At 34.4% G+C, this 20881-nt stretch overlaps 1 protein-coding gene across 2 annotated transcripts in view; it reads right to left on the reverse strand.

Annotated features, from left to right (window-relative positions):
- The window catches only part of PKN2 (protein kinase N2), a 130142-nt gene that overhangs the window by 80912 nt on the left and 28349 nt on the right, over positions 1 to 20881 (reverse strand). For both annotated transcript variants that reach the window (XM_025417745.3, XM_025417744.3), the window contains exon 2: positions 593 to 893. In XM_025417745.3, coding sequence (XP_025273530.3) covers positions 593 to 893 — 301 coding nt within the window. The remainder of the gene's footprint in view (positions 1 to 592; positions 894 to 20881) is intronic.

Here is a 20881-nt window from a genome sequence, read left to right on the forward strand (position 1 = left end):
GAACATTTGTTAAATCCATTGTTTAAAAATCTTAGGTTGGAGTTATTTATGGGTTATATTTTCCTTTTCTATGTTTAATAAAAAAAGTAATGTTTGGTTTTTAAAATTTTCTTCTTCTTCCTTTTCAAACAATATGTCTGGTGGCTTAGTTATTAGAGCACGCAGAACAAAGGTCATAGGTTTGATTAATTACGTTTGCAAAGAATAAAAATATCCCTCAGTCACAGATACATTTTTAACTTTAAAAAGTCATCTGGCAAACTTGTGTTGCTGATCACAAGGATGAATCAGGTAAGAGCATGTGGTTGACTCAATACAAAACATTAATCTTGGAAAATAACTCTCAGTGATGTCTTACTGACAGAGGGTAAGAGAAAAGACAGCAGTGTTATTCATCTCTAAGTAAACATTCCAATTTTCATATTCATCAATTCACTGCACTTCTGAATAGAATATAAACAAAACCTTAACAATCAGAGAAAATATAGTTCCTAAAAGCTAAAAAATATTATGTAACAAAGCTTATTCATTTTGAAGATGATACAAATCTTATTAATGTACTATATAAATATCAAATAAAATACATATATACCTGTAACGTCTTCTGGATCTGATACAACAATATGTGCATTTAGTTCCTGTAGCTTGTGATGCAGTTCTTCTAATTTTTTGTTTGATTTTTTCAAAATGTTGTCCACGTAAGCCAAACTCTTTTTATCTGTTGTGACTTTCCTCAGATTTTCAGCTCCTTCTTTGATTTTCAGTTCTTTCCTTATTTCTCTCTTGATTCGATCTTTGATATCATCCAGTTTCTGTTGCACCACTGTATCTGAAAAGTCTAATTTTTGAACAGCACTCACATTCTCAGAAAATGGAAGACTTCGGGAATCTCCCTACAGAAAAAAGGGAAAAGATATAAATGTGGTAGTTTAGGAAAGTTAGCTGCTCAGTAAAATGTTCAGCACAAGAACAAAACTGTATTCAGTGATTCTTTATTAAGTATATTACATTTAATTACATTTAGTTACTTCCTTAATAAGCAACAGACTAGTTACCTTTATATCACCATACAAAATCCTAAGTTCAAAAACTTTGCCCACTCACTAAACATTATCTGATAAATTTATATTAAAGTAAACACATCTACACACAAAAGCATCTTAGGGCTGTATAAAGACAGTAGATTTCTGATATCCTATAAACCCAAGTTAGATCCTAACACCTACACTGTGAATCATGAGCAAGTTACTTGACTTCTCAAACATTCAGTTTAATTGTCCATAAAGTCTACATAATACTGCCACCTTCCAGAGATACTGTGATAATCCAAAAGATTTTATGTGAAGCTCCAACTACAATTCTTGGCCCACTGTACAGTCACTCAATAAGTGAAAATTATTACTAAATTCCATAGGTAAGATACAATCCTATTTAATCTGCTATAAAAAAAAACCTCTTAAAAAACTAATATTGGCAAAAATAAAGTTGTATATTTATGGCCACTTTTTGATTAATGAATTAAACACATTAGGATTTGGAAAGACTATACTTAGAACTCTATATTATTTCGTGGCTAACTATCCCAACTGATAACTTTGTTAACTCACTACAAAAACATCATTATGGAACGCCTGGGTGGCTCAGCAGTTAAGCATCTGCCTTTGGCTCAGGGCCTAATCCCGTAGTCCCGGGATTGAGTCTCACAACAGGCTCCTTGCATGGAGCTTGCTTCTCCTCCCTCTGCCTGTGTCTCTGATTCTCTTTCTGTGTCTCTCATGAATATATAAATAGAATCTTTAAAAAAAATATCATTACTGGAAAATATGTCTCAATTATGTCCTACTGATAGAAGCTAAGACAATATACACTATCAGTATTCATCTTAAAATAAAAATCAGATTAGGTAAGCACATCAAATCTACATTTAAAACAAACCAAAACTATGTCCTTGCTATTTATATGTCATTTGTTATTTTAAACTCCATTATTATAATGCTACTGGTTTTTAAATTTTTAATTTCTCAAACATAAACATTAGAAGTAATGTTTACCTTTGGGAAAAGGAACTGAGTTTCTGAAGGTTCTAGAAAAGAGACATTTCACTGTGCACCCTTATTATGTACCTTTTAAACCACAGATCCAATTAATTAAAAAGATTTTCTTTAATTTCTTTAGGAATTCATCATAACCAAATAAGTAAGTTCTGTTTAAATTCCTGGGTGCAAATACTTTTTACATCTAATTCTTAACTGCTAAAAACCAGGTCATCTTGCAGAACAGCTGGTTAATAGATGGGAAGATATGGGCTCTAGTCTTGGCTTTGGACCAATTTACCTTGTGCCAAAAGGCATGCAATATAAAAAATGAAGTAGTTGATAAATCTATTCTTGACATTTTTAGGGCCAAGAATCCCTTCTGAACTCTTGACAAACAGTAAAACAAAGAAAATTTCATGTTTGTATATACAATTTCCAGGTTCCAAGGATTGGAGATTAAGAATTCCTGAAATAAGTGATCTATATCTAACTGGCCTTAAATTTCGGATCCTTATTTATGTAGATATAGAATTATCTTCTATCTGGGCTAAAATAGCATCTAGATTTTTCATTACTTATAGTGAAATATAAATCCTATCATCCATTTATTCAGTTTCCAAAGTTTATGAATCTACCTTTGGCTGGTTATCAAGAACAGCACATGACCACTGTCAAAAATTAAATGCCAAATTTCTGCTATCTGGCCTCAGGTAAAGTCGATTAAGGCAAATAATGATTAGATGAAAAAGTTTAAGCTAACTGCATTCCTTCAGATATTTTTATTTCAATCCTTACAGACTTAGAAAACATGAACTGCTCTCATAAATTTGTTAAGATTATGTACTAAGCTAGAGATTCCCTAAATTTCTTGGTTTGTGGTGACCTTAGTGTGTCAGTAATTTTTTCCGTATGCCCTATAGGCCAAGAGAAATACCTAACAATTCTGTACTAAATACAGAATACAAATACTAAATACAGAATAGCAATGCCCTAATTACTTAATACTTAAATTATACTTAAATTATAACAACTTAGCTATTTGAAATAGCATAAACTGAAAGAAAACATTACATTTTTTTTCATTCTTTAGCAACTATAGTTACGTATTAATGGTAGTACTTTCACCATTTCTCAAACTTTGAAATCATATTGAAATCAGACTCTCCCACCTTCAATTCCTGCTCCTCCATACAAAGGGAATGTAGGATAATCTAATATTGAAACTTAACTGACTCCAGTTGGTTTACATGATTTCCAACAAATGGTGTCACTATTTGTCACCCTAGAAATTTTCAAATACACTGCAACATCCTGAGTGTTGCTGAGGTACCACAGAGAGTTTAGCCTCAGAGAGAACTGTGATACTAAAATATAGAAGGTGGTTACAAAAAAACTCTTGCAATATAAAATAGCATCAGTACTTGATGTGAATCCTTGAAGGTCTTTTGCCTACTTCAACCAACTCTCATTTCTTTTTAATTGGCTCACTAAATTCCAATTCTATCAAACTACAGAATTTACGGCTAGAGACAATCTCTCTTGGCTCAGCAACTAATACATGCTGCATCTTTGGAATATACCATCTTTCCTTCTTTTCTTCAACTAACTTCCTAGTCCCTTCTCTGCTAACTTTCACTTTGTTTCACAGTTGACCCCAATTTTTCCTGGGAAAGAATTTCCTGACTGTGCCCTCTTTGAATTTAGATTAGATGCCTCTCTTCACTACCTCAAACACCATGAGCAATTTGAGTGTAAGGTGGCTTATACCTGGCAGAGTAGTTCTGTTTTGTTTTCTTAATGATTAGTCCATTATATTACTTAATATTCTTTTAGAATTCAGGAAAATCTGTCACTGCTGAGAAACTCCTGCTTTCCTCTTTCTGATAAAGAGAACTTATACTTTAGGAAACTCAAAGGCAAAACAGATATAACCATAGCTGGTTAGCATGTTGGCTTCCTCTTCCTTTTCATAGGCCTATATTTTAAGTAACCATATTTTACTCCCATCTTTTGTTATGACATGGTTTAAATATTTTTTGAATAGGAGCAAGAGATATCTACAATATAATCAATAATTTAAGATAACCAAATGTCCCTCTGTGGACAGGAAAGTACTATTACTCCTTTCCTAAAAATGTGAGTTGCAATAACCTGTGAAATATTTTTTTAAAGATTTTATTTATTTATTTATTCATGAGAGACACGGGGGGTGGGGGCAGAGACATAGGCAGAGGGAGAAGCAGGCTCCACGCAGGGAGCCTGATGTGGGACTCGACCAGATCTCCAGGCTCAGGCCCTGGGCTGAAGGTGGCACTAAACCGCTGAGCCACCCAGGCTGCCCTAACCTGTGAAATTTACTGGAAAATGTAATTTTCTTGATTTTGAAACAAGTGAAATGAGATATTTTATCTATTAAATTATGTCTCTACCCTAAAAAAATAATAAAACAATTATATCATAAATGCCAAAATTAATACTAGGCAATGAAATAATATTCCCAACAGAAGTAAAATAAATTAGCCTCAGAAAATAAATAGCTATTTAACCAGTAAAAACCTTCAGTGATAATCTTTGTCTCAGTAGGTTCTACTACAGACAATAATAACTGTCTATATCATGTTTACAAGCTTAACACTTTGATTCACCATTCACAACTGTTTTCTACTCTATAAAATTTCATGACTACCCCCAAATTAAACAGTAGGTATCTTTTTTCATCTTTTCAAAACAAAGTTAGATCCAACCTCTAATCACAAACTCCCTTTAAAATTCATTAATATGCTCAGAAAGTACATAGATAAATAGAAAAAAAATGAACTAGTCCTAAGCATAAAACCAAACTCCTAACAATGTTCATGATGCTCCAATTATCTACACATAAAAGAAACCTTTTAATTCTCATATCTTTTATCACTGAAATCTTAAGCTAGCCATTCCATTCTAGTCAAATTAATCAAACACTTTGCTATTTACATCATTTTACTTTGTCTTTCTTATACCCTATTTATCTATTTAAATCCACCATCACAAAATACTTGTTCAAAAAATATGTCAGGTCTTTCATGGTTAATTCTATTTTAAATTTTACATTATCCATATGCTTAATGCATTTAATCAGATCAAATCCAAACAAAAGAAAACCATCAGTAAAATTAATACCCTCAGGATTTATCAACCGAAATGATTTTTAGTTAAGCAGGTTTCAAGTGGCTAAATAAAAAAAGGAATAGAGACTCTAATGAGTAAGAAACAAAGAGCAAAAATTAGATGAATTTCAAAGGAACCAAAATAAATTAAAAACTCAGTGGGTAGGTTAAATAACAGATTAGACCAAGATAATGAATTAGCTTACTGACAGAAAACTGAGGAAGTTACTCTGAATTCAACATATAGAGATATGAGAAACTAAAAGGCATGGAAGATAAAATGAAAAGATCCAAGATCCATCTAGGAAGAGCTCCAGAATAAGAGAATAAAGAAAATGAGGGAGAAGTACTGCGTGAAGATAAATGAGAATTTTCCAGAATTGAAAAATGATATAAATCCTTGGACTAGAAGGCCACACCAAATTGTAAGTAAGATAAATGAAAATAACAGAAATAAACAGAGAGAAAGGCACTTTATCAACAAATGAATGATCATTAGAGAAACAAAAGACTTTTCCTTAGTGATAACAGAGGCCCAAACTATCAAACTTCTGTAAGATTTTGAGCTTTTAACTTAAGGTCTTCATATATTGCTAAGGCTTTCTTTAAAAAAATTTTTTTAACTGCCTCAAAATATTAACATTCTGGGAAAAATTACAGATAAACTAACCCAAAGTTCATATTACATTTACATCATTCTCCTGTTCATTAATCATGTATGTGTTAATATAAAGAAAAAACTGTGCTGCAGCACAAGAGAATGTGCCACTGTTACCTCTGAAACAAAGGTTTTTCTAATCATAATGTTAGCAATAATCCAAATGTAAACCCTAAGTCTTTATAAAAGCTGGAAATCTGTAATAAGAAACTTAAAAATAGTCATTTTCTTTCTTCTAGTCATTCTAATTCTAGGAATACAAACTAAGTAATAATTAGAAATTATTACTGTATAGAATGGTCAATTCAATAATTTTTAAAATAATCAATAATATATGCAAGGAATGTTACAAGCATGGACTTACAAGTAGCAGAGTTTAAACCAATTTATAAGAAAGAAAAAATTCAGGATGCTACTAAGTGTTCAAAAAAAGAATTTTAAACAGCCTAAGGAATAAGAAAATATTTCTCTTATTTTCACCCTTTATTATTCCACAGTAGTATGTACAGCCCCATACACTGCTACTATGTACACACAGTTTTATTTCAAATTATGTTTAAGAATGGGGGAGAAAAGGCTAGCAAAAAAAAAAAATCAAAATATTAATATTTCTGGGTATTTTCATTTTATTTTTCAAAGTTTTCCAAATTTGCTATTTTTTTTTAAGCAATGAACATATGCTGCCTATCTAATAAGGAGGGAAAAACATTATTTAAAAGAAACCCGAAATAACTTTCACTGTATTTCAGTTTTGGCAAATGTAAATTTTAAACAGGTATCTGATACTCTATAGTATATTTGCTATGTAGGTTATTTTGAGTCCATACAATCCTACTGCAAAAAGACTACATGATCCATTCTAATTACACCATTAACATGTGTGAGCCAAATATTTCAAATACACAGATGTGTTAAATGTATTTAATAAATACAACTATTTTATAAAATAATGAAATTCTGATTTGTAGACTAAAACATAAATTGGTATTTTCAAATTATTACATTTTAACAAACAGTATAGTTAAGAAGGAGAGTAAAATAAGAATACAATCAGATTCAAAGAACAAATTGGAGAAAAAAGTCTGTCACTTATGATCAAATACTTCATTTAGGGAGAGATAGGAAAGATGTTTACTTCTCACTGGCCAAGTTCCCAGAGAAGAAGTAAAAAAGCTGTTACTTTCTCTACACTATAGATCAAACAGTCTGACTTGACAGATGCCAAGAAATGCTAGAGTATCCAAAAAACTCACTGGGAACAATGGCTCATATAATGTTTCAGATAGAAGGAACTTCAAAGATCAAGTAGCCTAACTACCTTGTTTTAGCTTTGAGGAAAGTGGATTCAAAGCAGCTAAGCAATTTGCCTAAGGTCGTAAAGAAAAGTCAGTGACCTTGCTAGGTTTACCATACCAGTCTCCTGACTCCCAGTTTGGTGCTTCTTAGAGGAGATCTTAGGAGTATCCACTGCCTTATTTTTGAACTACATCTTGGCCTGATTTGCATTAATTAACAGATGTTATATACCTTAAATCAGGAATATTGGCAGGACATAATTCTTCTAATTTCATGCTAATCCAATCCCTGTGTCTCAGGGGAGAATGCTCTCAGCCAGAAAGCAAGAAACCAGTTCTAACACCAGCTCTATGTCACTAGCTATGCAATTCAAGTACGTTATCCCCATGTCCCTGTACCAGTTTGCTCATCTGCAAAATGATGTTTGGCTTTCCTATCTTCCAGGTATTTTTTTTTATTTCATTTATTCAAAATGTTCACTGAATGTCAGGCAATGGAAAAGAGCACAATCCTGCTTTCTTTCGGGTATTCAATTTAAGGTAGTCATGAAAACCAAACATAATCTGAAGAAGTAACACAGATTTACACAAATGTAGGCCATATTGTGTGTTTATGTATGTACGTATAACAGAAAGCTCAATTAGAATATAGTATGATGGCAAGAACTAAGCATTTGGAGTCAAACTGGCTATGTGTATTCTGATACTGCAACCATGCTAAAGCTTAGAAAATGGAATTATTACAACTACCTTGACTATATTATTTCTAAGTCTCATGATAGCTATGTCTAGGACTAAGAAGTATGTTTTCATAATAACAGTGCAGTTCCTGGCACATAGCACTGAAGCAGATAGTACTGGATTCCTACATAATATCCATCTTCCCTTTATCCTTACTGAAAAAACTTCCACTCTACTAGATGCAGCAAAGTACACATGAAATTCTCACTTCACCAGACTCTCTGGCTGCTAGAAGTAGCCATATGACAATTTTTCCAAAGAGAAGCCAGCCTAGTATTTTGGGGAAAGCATCTACTTCTCTCTTTTTTTGCTTAGAATGGAGACCTAAGGCCTGAAGATGAAGGAGCCATCATGTGACAATAAGGGGACAAAGAGGACAAAACCCAACATACTAAAGATGGCAAAACACAGAGAATGAACCTGGGACCCTGATGGCTTTACTGAACTGCTGCTATTCAGTCCTACATTGTCTACCTTGGATTTGTTTTAGATAGAATATAAATTTCTATCTGACCAAAGATCACATAGGGCCCTGTACACAATATAAAGACTTTGGTTTTTACTGAGTGAAACAGGGTAGACCTTAAGCAAATAAGTGATATGCTATGACTTCTTGTATTAAGAGACTTAGGAGTAAGCAGGGCAAAGCAGGGAAACCCATTTTATGAAATTATCGTGGACGCTTATAAAACAGTCTCGGATGAATCCTGCCTCCCTGCATTTTTATGCAAGCCCCATTTTCACACTAATTGAAAACCAGCCTTTCAACTTACTCTGAGAGTGTGATGATAGTGACATTGTGGTAATAGACAAAGAGACACAAGCATGGACTTCAAGAGGAGCACAGCTTCTGTTTTCACTCTTAAAAACCCAAATACTATTTAAAGAAGTCCAGACTTGTGCTTGCTTCGGCAGCACATATACTAAAGAAGTCCAGACTATTCTGCTAGAGAGAGTGTCCTGGGAGATGAGAGTAACCATGTGGAGAGTGGCCATGTGGAAGAGAATCAAAGCACTCCAGCTGTTCCAGCCTTTGCAGCTAAGGCACTAGACATGTAAATCTGCAGTGGACATTCCAGTCCAGTTTAGGCACCATCTGAATGCAGCTGTATATAAGTAAGCACAGGCAAGATCAACAGAAAAAAACAAAAACAAAAACAAAACACCTAGGATACCCACAGAATCTTGAAAGGAGTTTGTTACATTTAACAGATAGGAGATTGAGGTTGCTGCAGTAATCCAGGCAAGAAATAATGATCACTTTAAAGTTTCTTCAATAACAATTAATTTAATCCCAATAGATAAAAAGTGTAACAATCTAATTTGAGTAATGAGGATGTCAATAACACTGTTATTATGTTAAAGTTTTTTTTTTCCTTTTCTTTCCCACCTTATGCCCCCTGCCATACTTCAAGAAGGATGTAGGTGGAGACAACAATCTTCTTCTTTAAAAAATAAAACAAAATATAAAATCATTACTTTTTAAAATAGACTTACTTAAAAAAGTTGCCTTACTTCCTCGCCATCCCTGTGACAAAATTAAGCATAAGCTGCATGTACATGATTATATTCAATGACTGATTTAGGATTAGTTATGTGATTGAAGTAGGCCCATTCAGATGTCCTTTTCAAGGGAATTGATAAGGAAGTCCTTCTCCAGAGAACACTAGTTGCAAACATGATAAAAATTTAAAGTTACTGATGAAGATAAGTGCTATTCTTATAGATAACCACAAGACAAAACTAACCCAGAGAAAAGATGAAAATCAAAGAGAAAAAGATCATTGTGGACACAGGCTGAGCATCTAAATCCAATCATGTTTATATTCCCATACCCCTAAACTTTTAAGTTACAGTGCTAACCAATTCTTCTTTTGCTTTAGTTTGACTTAAGATTTCTCTTATCACAAATCAGAGTGCCAAATAATACATCTGGCTTCCTACTTTGAAACATGAAGCTTTATCAATTTAGTAATGATAACTGCAATTCCAGATCTATACAGGTGATTTTTTCCCAATATCAAGATCAATATTCCTTGTAAGTGGCTGTGTACACTACCACTTAAAATAACCTCATTTTATACCACAAAACTGAACCTAATGGAGCAGATTTCTACTTTTCTTTCAAAGGAAGCTACTAGTCATTTTTGGTCTTATTTTGCACACTTTTCTCCCTTGAGTTTCTGGGAAATGTTTCTTATCTCAAACTATGTGATTCTAGTGAGGTTGTCAATGTTTTTACATAATCCTATAATCCCTGGCAACAGGTGAATGATTTAAGTATGGACATCTGACTAAGCTAAACCATAGTGTCCCACATCCTGGCCAAACATGACTGATTCATTCATCCCCCAAATATTTACTGAATACCTATTATGTGTGCTCTCACAGATATTGAATCCACAGTGAAGGAAAAAAAAGGACATCTATACTGTATTAGGACTTAATGACATCCCCAACTCTAATCCATAATCTGTATGTATCATTCTAGCCTCTTTCTCTTGCTCACCTGTAAATTTCCTTCCAGTAAGAAACCTGGCTTCTACTACTTGCCATCCACTTACTTATTCAATTCTAGCATACATGTATAGCAGGATCAGAATTGTTAGCCCATATCTTAATCACAGTACAGTGCTTACATGCACCTTTTTTGCTTTTGGTATTGCAGGTTCCCTCCAATTTCAAGTTTACCTAGGTTAGCACCTTTTCCCACCACTTTCTTCAGTGAGATTGTTTCATATAAATATGTATAATGCACTTTGGTTCTGTTGTAACAGCCTGCATTCCTTTCTCAGATCTCTGACCCCCTAAACGATTATTTTCTAATCATTACCTTACTTACTTACTTTTAGTGACAGTGCCCAGATCTTGATTTCTGACCCTAGTTTCCAATAAAAGAAATGGACTCCTTGAAGAAATGGTTGATTTCAGGACTGGAGTGGAAAAAGGGGGACACCTGGGGGGCTCAGTCGGTTAACCATCTGCCTTCAGTCAGGTCATGATCCCAGGTGCTGGAATAGAGCCCCACGTCCTGCTCTCTGCTAAGCAGGAAGCCTGCTTCTCCCTCTCCCTATTTCTGCTGCTGCTCCTCCCTGCTTATGCTTGCACACACTCTCTGTCAGATAAATAAAATCTTAAAAGAAAAAAAAAAAAAAAAAGGAAAAGAAAAAGCTCAAAATGAACCTGGAGCATTTTGCAGTCCAAGAAAGTAAAGTACTCAAAACAAAGCAATAAATGCAACACTGATGGAGGTATGTCAGAGGGACACAAGAGCCAGCTGGAAGAGCCTCCCCAACCCCCACTGCTGGCCAAAGCTAGAACAATTTTAGTAACAAAATAAGGTAATATTGGATTATAATCCCAAGTATAAAATAAATATCAGTCCATTCTAGTATAAATAAATAATCAAATTAATGGCATAAATCTCTTGTACATAAGAATTCAAAATAATATATATGTATACATATACACATTTTAGAGATATATATGAATATTTCCTCCTTTTCACACTGTACTCTTTGGAAGAAGTCATGTACAATTGACATAGAAGGGGGGGTTATGCTTCTCTTCTTTGATAGTGTGTATGTGTATATGTATATATGTTATACACATGTACAATACATATAATGTACTAACATATAAGGTTATGCTCCTCTTTGTTTTTTAAATATTTATTTATTTATTTATCTATTATTTATTTATTTATTTATTTATTTATGATAGTCACACTGGAGAGAGAGAGGCAGAGACATAGGCAGAGGGAGAAGCAGGCTCCATGCACCGGGAGCCCGACGTGGGATTCGATCCCGGGTCTCCAGGATCACGCCCTGGGTCAAAGGCAGGCGCCAAACCGCTGCGCCACCCAGGGATCCCTATGCTCCTCTTCTTTGATGGCAAAGTGTGTGTTTGTATTTCTGCCATCAAACAGGAGGATAACCTAACCTCCCCAACTCCTTATATGTCAGTTGTGCATAGTGACTTCCTTCCAAAGGATACAGTATGAAAAGGGGGGGAAAAAAAAAAAGAGAGAGTAACTTTATAATCAGGAGAGACCTGACAAATGCTACCTCAGGTAATCAAGGTTAATATCAACAGTGATAAATCATGTTGATATTATATAACTTTGACACAATATGATGAAAATGGTACTTTAACACTGTAGTTTACCTTCCCAAATCCCACAACTCTGGCCAATAAGGAAAAACAGCAAATTCCAGTAGAGGGGTATGTATAAAATACCTGACTAGTACTCCTCAAAACTGTTATGATCACTTTAGAAAGAAAGAAAGAAAAAGTCCGAGAAACTAAAACAGCCAAGAAGAGCTTACAGAGATGTGGCAACTAAATGTAATGTGGCATCCAGGATGGGATGCTGGTGCAGAAACTGAGAATTATATAAATGAGTGAAGTGTGGACTTTACCTTCTAATAAGATTCATTAACTAGGAGCTTATATCTAGAGAAAAGACAAACATTCAACAAGTAAACCACAACTAAAAAACTGGGATAACTGCAATGAAAGAACTCATGACAGAACAATGAAAAACCCACAAAACATCGAGGAAAGCCTCCCTAAGGCTGAGGATGCAAATTTTATTCTGAGACCCAAGAGATGATTAAGAGTTATCCAAATAAGGTGAAAGGAAGAGGTGTTCCTGCTTGAGAAACTAAAACAAAAATCACACTTGTCAAATTTCTGATTCTGGACAAGATGGAACATGCTCACTTCTTTCTCTCCTGCCTGATACCTATAACTAAACACTCTGGAAATAAACAGCAATCATAAGACTCTGAGAGGTGAAAAAAAGGCAAAGCATTTAGAAACTTCAGGTCTTGAGGAATACAAGGTGGTAAATTCTCTGGATTTTCTTTTTATCAAAATTTATCCACACTGGGTACCAGACAAGAACCTTCAAAGCCAAAGTTAAAAAAAAAAACAAAAAAACAAAAAAAAGTCAAAAAGAGTCTGCTCTCTCTAGAACAGTGAAAGGAAAGTAAACAGCCCAGCAGGACAGAAACCTTTTTTGACAACACCCATCCTATCCCAGCCACACACCATGGATAGCCCCCCATCTGAGGCGTCTGGACTTAATTGGTAGCAGTAAACAGTTCAGGGTAGAATGGCAACACCAAGTACCCTGAGGCAGTGCTCTTCTGTTAGTACAGTGTCAGTGGAGCTCAAGTGAGTATACTGAAGGATACAGCAGGGAATATAAAGGTCCAGAAAGGGGCTCCTCTTACCCATCAAGGAAGAGGCATCAACAGAGACCAAGTAGGGAGTGTGGTCTGCTTTCCCTACCCTGAGGTAGTAGAGGGCCTGGTATGTAGCTTTCCTTCCCAGTCAAAGCAGCCTAAGTAGAGATTAAGCACAGAATATATACTCTTACTCAATAAGAGTATGTGAATCAGGATGATGCCCCCTTCCCTCATCAATGTGGTGTCAGCAGAGACCTGCCCCCATGTTCAATAGTTAAAGACAAGACAAGGTGAAACTCCCATCTACCACTTGCATGGTGTCATCAGACAATGAAAGGGATTCTGGGCTTTTGCTCCTCATCTAACAGCAATCATCTGAGACAGCAATCATCTCTTCCAATGGTGTGCTGTCAATGAAGACCAAGTGGAGACCAAGTCAAGAATTCTACTCCTATATAGCAGGAACAAGCAGTCCTCTTCACTACCCCAAGAAGACAGTGGAGTAAAAGACGACCTTAGTAGAGAGAGCTGGAGAAAAGAACCCATTAAGCCTGCATAAGAAGTCCTGCACAGACCCATGACTTGGCAGAACCAATCTACAGATTAAGCTGACCAGAATTCATATGCAAAAAGTTTTGAGAAGGGATGCCTGGGTGGCTCAATGGTTGAACATCTGCCTTTGGCTCAGGGCATGATCCCTTAGTCCTGGGATGGAGTCCTGGGATTGAGTCACACATCTGGCTCCCTGCATGAAGCCTGCTTCTCCCTCTGCTTATGTCTCTGCCTCTCTGTGTCTCTCATGAATAAATAAAATCTTAAAAAAAAAAAAAGTTTGAGAAATAGACTACACCATAAAACCCAACTTTTTTGGAATAGCCTTCAAGTAGTACACAGAGCCGACCAGAATAATACTGTGAGGGCTCTGGAAAAGGAATAATCATTGGAACTACAGCCCACAAAATTAGGCCAAGAGATATGTGCTAAACCTAAAAAGAGTGAGTACTTGCTAAAATAGAAGATTTAAATAGGATACAAGGTCTCATAATAGTCAAAATGTCCAGAATAACAATAAAAAGAAAAAAGAAAACAAAACAAAAAACCAACACTCACCCAAGAACCAGGAAAATGACAAACTGAACGGGAAAAGATAATCAATATATGCTAAAATGAAGACATACCACATGCTGAAGTTCATTAATAGGATTTTAAAGCAATCATCATTAAAAATGCTTCAACAATTGAATAAATGAAAAACACGGAAAATTTTAAAAAATGAATAGAAAAGCTCAGCAAATAATAGAAGATAGGGAAAAAAACTAGGAAATTGCAAAACTGAAAAATATAATTAAAATAAAAAGCTCACTGGATGAGCTTGATAGTCAGATAACAACAGAAAGACTCATTAAACTTGAAGAAAATCTGAACAGAAAAGAAACAGATTGAAAAAAACAAAGCACAGAGATCTATAGAACAAAAGATCAGACATTTGTGTTACTGGAGTCCCAAAAGGAGAAGAGTAAGTGTATGTTTGAGAGAATATTGAAAAAAAATGGGGCAGGGGGTAACTTCCAAAATTTGCCAAAAGGCATAAATCTATAGAGTTAAGAAACTCAGTAAATCCTAGAAAGGATAACCCTAAGGACATTCAAAGAAAGCCAAGGTATATCAAATCAAATTTATGAAAACTATACACAAAGAACCATTTTTAAAAGCAGCTAGAGAGAAATGATGCATTTATCAACAGAAACCATGGATGCCAGAAGAAAGCAGTATAATTTTAAATGCTGAAAGAAAACTGTCAACCTCAAATTTTATACCCAGTGAAAATATTCATAGAAATTAAAGGGAAATGAAGACATTCTCAAAGAAAAAACTAAGAGAAATTGTCAGCAGCAGTCTTAAAGAATGGCTAAAAGAAGTTCTCCAAACTAAAAAGAAATGGTAACTGAGGGAGATATATTAACTTCAGAAAGAAAGAAGACAAAATAAATAGAGCTAAATGTAATAGACTATCATTCTCCTCATGGATTTTCATATGATCATTTGATGTGCTCAAAGTAGAGGAAAATAAAACAAATTTTAAAATGACAGAACCTAAGTAGAAGTAAGATTCTATATTTCACTCAAAGTGGCAAAATGGTGAGGTGCCTGGGTGGTTCAGTGAGTTAAACATCTGCCTTCAGCTCAGGTCATGATCTCAGGGTCCTGGGATTGAGCCCCACTTTGGGCTCTCTGCTCAGCAGGGAGCCTGCTTTCCCTTCTCCTTCTGCCTGTGGCTCCACCTGCTTGTGTGCTCAAAGGTGCTGTCAAATAAATTTTTTTTTTTCAAAATGTGGTAAAGTGTCAATCAATACCAATAGTATCTAAAATAAGTTACACATGCATATTGTAATAACCAAAGGAACCACTCTGAAAAACCTCGTGAAATGCTCAAAAGTACTATAAAAAATTAAAATGGAATTCTAAAAAATGTTCAGGAAGACCACACGTAGACAACAAAAGGGAAACAGAGGCAGAAGTAGCAGAAGGAACAAACAGAAAACGAACAGTGATCTAGCAGACCTAAGCTCTTACATATCAATAATTACTAGAAATGTAAATGCTCTAAATATAAAAATTCCAAACAGAGATTGGCATAATGGATTAAATCTAGCTATAGGCTATTTATAATACCTTAAATTTGATTATCATGGCATAAGTAGATTTAATGAAAAGTACATGCCATTTAAACATTAATCAAAATAAGAGCAGCAGTGGCTATATTAACATTAGGAGAAGCAGACTTCAAAGCAAAGAAAATTATCAGGGCAGAAGATGTTCATTACAAAATGATAAAATGATCTATCAAGAAGACATAGTAATCCTAAGTGTAGAAACAACATAGATTCAAAGTATAAGAAACAAAAGCTAACAGAACCCAGAAGAAAAATAGAAAAACATAAAATTATAACTGAGGACTTCAATACTCTTCTCTCAGCAAAACAGAATTACAAGATGAAAACCAGCAAGAAGAATTAAACACCACCATCAAAAATTTTTTAATTAAAATTTTAAAAATTTATAATTACTCCACTTAACAAAGAGATTTTTAAAAATACATAGTACTGGGGTGGCTCAGCAGTTTGGCGCCTGCCTTCGGCCCCAGGCATGGTCCTGGGGACCCGGGATTGAGTTGGGGACGTCGGGCTCCCTGCATGGAGCCTGCTTCTCCCTCTGTCTCTCTCTCTCTCTCTGTGTCTCTCATGAATAAATAAATAAAATTAAAAAAAAATACATAGTACTGAGTAAAAATTAAAATACAATGTAACAAAATGTGAGAGATGTCACTAAACTCCCACCTCAAGAAATAGAAAAAAGAGCAAAATAAATCAAAAGTAGGTAAAAGAAACAATAAAAGTCAGAGCAGAAAGCAATGAAATTGAAAATAACAGAAAAAAAACAATGAAAAAGTTGATTGAAAAGATCAATAAAACTGGTAAACCTCTTTGTCAGCAAGACTGACAAAGATCTAAATGACACAAAATACAGTACCAGGATTAAAACAGTGAATGTCACTGCAAATATTACAGCCATTGAAAGAATTAAAAATAAATCTAATTATATCAACCAATAACTCTGATGAACCAACTCCTTGGAAAGGACAAACCACCAAAACTCACCCAATATGAAATATGTAATCTGAACAATCCTAAAACTGTTAGACAATCTTTTACTGAAAATATGAAGGAATACTTCCCAATTCCTTTTAAAAGGTCAGTGTTACTCTAATAGAATAAATGAACACAAAGATCAAATTATCCCATGAATTTAGATGTAAAAATCCTCAAAAAAAGCAAATTGAATCCAGTAATGAAGAAAATTACACATTATGACCCTGAAAGATTTCATGTATACAAGACTGGTTCAATATTCAAAAATCCATCAATATAATCGACCATGTCAAAAGAATAAAGATGAAAAATCACAATCATACCAACTGATGCAAAAAGCATTTGACAAAATTCAACAGGTATTCATAATTATAAACTCTTAGTAAACTAGGAATAGAGAACTTCTAAACTTGATACAGATTCTACAAATACAGCTAGCATATATTACATATTGAAAGACTAAGTGCTTTCCCCCAAGTTCAGGATCAGGATAAAGACACATGCTCTCAGCAATGTTCTTCAACACAGTATTGGGCATTCTAACCATTTCAATAAAACAGAGGACATACAGATTGGAAAAGAATAAGTAAAACTGTCCCTAGTAGCAGATTAAATGGTCATCTACATTTAAAAAAAAAATCTAAAAAATTTACCAGAAACTACTAAAATAAAATAATTCGCAATATTACAGGTTACAAAAACACTAAAATAATCAGTCATAATTAAAAAAAAAATCAATCATACTTCTGTGGACTCACAATGACCATGTGGACATCAAAGTTAAAAACACAATACCATTTACAACCACTGCCCCAATACTCCTGTGAGGTGATACACAGTACCCATGTCTGTTTCCTATCACATCCTTAATTATGATACCTTAACTTGTCTTCCTTGCTTGACAGTAGGATAAACTCTCTAAAAGCAGGTGCAGCATCTATCTTGTTCACAACTGTGTCCCCAGCACTGTGTCTGACACATCATAGCTCATCAATAAATATTTTTGAGGACATTAAAAAAAGGAATGTGCTTCAAGTTCCATAGCTAGACTAATAATCCCCTATATCCAAACCCGAAACTCTACCACTTTGCCAATAAAAAAGTGCTAGGTATATTAAAAGTTTCAGACAAAAAGAAAAAAAAAGTATTGGGAATACAAACATCTAGAGTTAGAAATCAAGATAATCTTTACATTTTATAGTATGGAAAGGGCTTTCAGTCACAATTGTTCTTTTCAATTAAGTCACAAGCATATTCAAACACAAAAGAAAATTATATAGTAAGCAACAAAATATGAATTGTTAGTAATTGTCCTTTTAATGACTACTTAATTTTCCTGTTACTTTATCTTTACATTCTAAATTCTTACACCTTTATGTGTTTAAAATAGAAAAAACGTTATCTTGTCAGTATTCTAAATCAAGGGGCTCATTATCAAGTGACAGGTACCAGAACTACCAATTACTCTAGGAACATCTAATCACCATCCCATTGATCAATTTTATCAATTTTCCACTAGTAGTGATTCTTAAATATTTTTGTATTATGTGGAGTTGGGGTCAGGGGTGGGGGCATAGATTACAGGTCTACACTGGGATACTGATGAAAGCAATGGACTCAGAATATTTTGTGTGTAACAAACATGTACACAAACACAGAGAGGGAAGAGGTTTCAGGAGGTTCACAGATCCCTAAATCCATCCAAGGATCCAAAGTTCAGAATCCACGTAGGTCAAGCCTGTTGTCAACCAATTTCCTTCTAGCTATCAGCTATTTCTTTGGAGCCTAGTGTGCAAAAAAAGACTTTTTAGGAAATATACTCTGTTCACAAAAAACCATAAAATAAAATTTTGATTAATTAACTTCCTGGAATACAAAATTAACTTCCTTTGTACAAAATTAACCATGTTAAAAATTTAAGCAGAGCTCTGGATGATCAGAGAAATCTTCCTCAGTGCCTAGATCCTATTTGTTTGCACACCTCTGAAGGTAAAGCAGGGGATCTTCTTCATTCTGAACCTCCTCCATTCCTCAACTTCCCAGGAGATAAAACCATATAAGCTGTTTTGTGTCTATGGTCCTAACAATATAAGAAACAAGAATAATAATCTCATACATTCATCAGTAATCATTATATTTTAACGAGACTCTTAAAAACAAGTAAAAAAAAAAAAGGGTCTACTTCTACATTATGGTTTTCTTTCACCTCTAAATATGAATTAAAGTCATTTCTCCTGGCCAGAGCTTCTCAATAGGGGCTTTATCACCAACCCAGGGCATTTGGAAAAATGTGGAAATTCTGGCTGTGAAGATTACAATAAAATGGAGGCAGGCAGGTGGAGAAGTGACTCAGGCAGAGGCCGAGAACTGTGACAAAAAAGGTTCTAATAAAATAATGAAACCTACAAGTATAGCAGAACTAAGGTTTTTGTCTCAAAGGACTAAAGTGATTAAATCATTGAAATACCAAAAGAGAAAGAGAAGGAAGGAGGAAATCAAACTTGAGATTCTTATATAATGTTTTAAGTTGAAGAAACATAAAGCAAGTTGTCATTTACTGAGAGTTAGGGAGGTAGGGAAGGCACAATGAAACTAAATAAACAATGCAACAGAACATCCCTATGGAAGTAAAACTAGTTAAGTGCAAGATAAGTTACAACTATTTACAAATAGAAACAAAGAGCCAAGTGACTTGGTTGAAACAACTTAAAAATTAGTGAATGATAAAGTATTATACCAGTAATTAGATAAAAATGTGGTGTACCAAACTGAGTTCAACATCCCCACTCTCCTTCATATTGGTCTTCGTGTCCACTGATGACACAAGATACAGTATTTTATAATTACTATGAGGTTGAATCTTAGAGTTAAAGATTTCACCAAGGAATAATTTCTGGTATGGAAATGATAAATACTAGATTTATTATAGTAGTTGGGGGTAAAAGGGAAGAAGTTCTAGAGAGGTACCCTTAGACAGTTGCACTGGTAATATTTATATCTTTAACTGAGTATCACAGTGCTTTGTTTTATTATTCTCTATGCATCTTTTGGTATTTCTACAATATTTTTAACAAAACAAGAAAGGAATAATACAAAAAATAAAGAAAAACAAAGATATCTAATAGTAAAGACACTGGATTCCATTATTGGGGGAGTAGATAAAAGTAATCTGTAGAATTCCCAGAAAGCCATCTAAGTAGGACAGTCTTCTGTCTGGTATTTCTATAATACAGTACAGATAATGGCTTCTCAACCTCTTAAAAATTTTTCTACTCTGAGAATACACTTTCCTGAACACATGTTAAGAATGGTCGATTTAAAAAAAAAAAAAAAGGTCGGTAAATTGGTGTAACCACTGTGGAAAAATGTATGGAGGTTCCTCAAAAGCTTAAATGAGAAATACCACATGACCCCATTATTCCACTATTGAGGATTTATCTGAAGAAAACAAAACCCCTAAATCAAATAGATGCATGCATCAATATGTTTATTAGAGCATTATTTACAAATAGGTAAGATATGGAAACAATCCAAGTATTCATCAACAGATAAATGGATAAAGATGTATTTACACACACACACACACACACACACACACACACGAATATTACTCGGCCATAAAAAAGAATAAAATCTTGCCACTTATGAAAACACAGGTGGGCCTAGATGATATATGCTAGGAAAAATATGTCAGGCAGAGAAAGACAAATGCCATTTGATTTCAACTTTATGTGGAATCTAAAAAACAAATGAACAAGCAAACAAACAAAAGAACACACTTAAATACAGAGAATAAACTGGTGCTTGCCAAAAGGGAGGTGGTTAGGCAGATGGACAAAACAGAGGGAATTAAGAGATAAAAACTTCTACTTATAAATAAGTCATGGAGATTAAAACTACAGCGTAGGAAATACAGTCAGTAACACTGTAATAAAGTTGTATGGTGACAGACGGTAATTACACTTATGGTGAACACTGAGTAATGTACACAATTGTTGAATCAATATGTTGTACACCTGAAACCTAACACCCTGTCAATTATATTTCAATAATAATTTTTTTAGATTTTATGTATTCATGAGAAACACAGAGAGAGACAGAAAGACAGAGCAGAGACACAGAGGGAGAAGCGGGCTCCATGCAGGGAACCTAACGTGGGA

Source organism: Canis lupus, chromosome 6 (assembly GCF_003254725.2).
Source record: "Canis lupus dingo isolate Sandy chromosome 6, ASM325472v2, whole genome shotgun sequence".
Classification (NCBI taxonomy): Eukaryota; Metazoa; Chordata; class Mammalia; order Carnivora; family Canidae; genus Canis; species Canis lupus.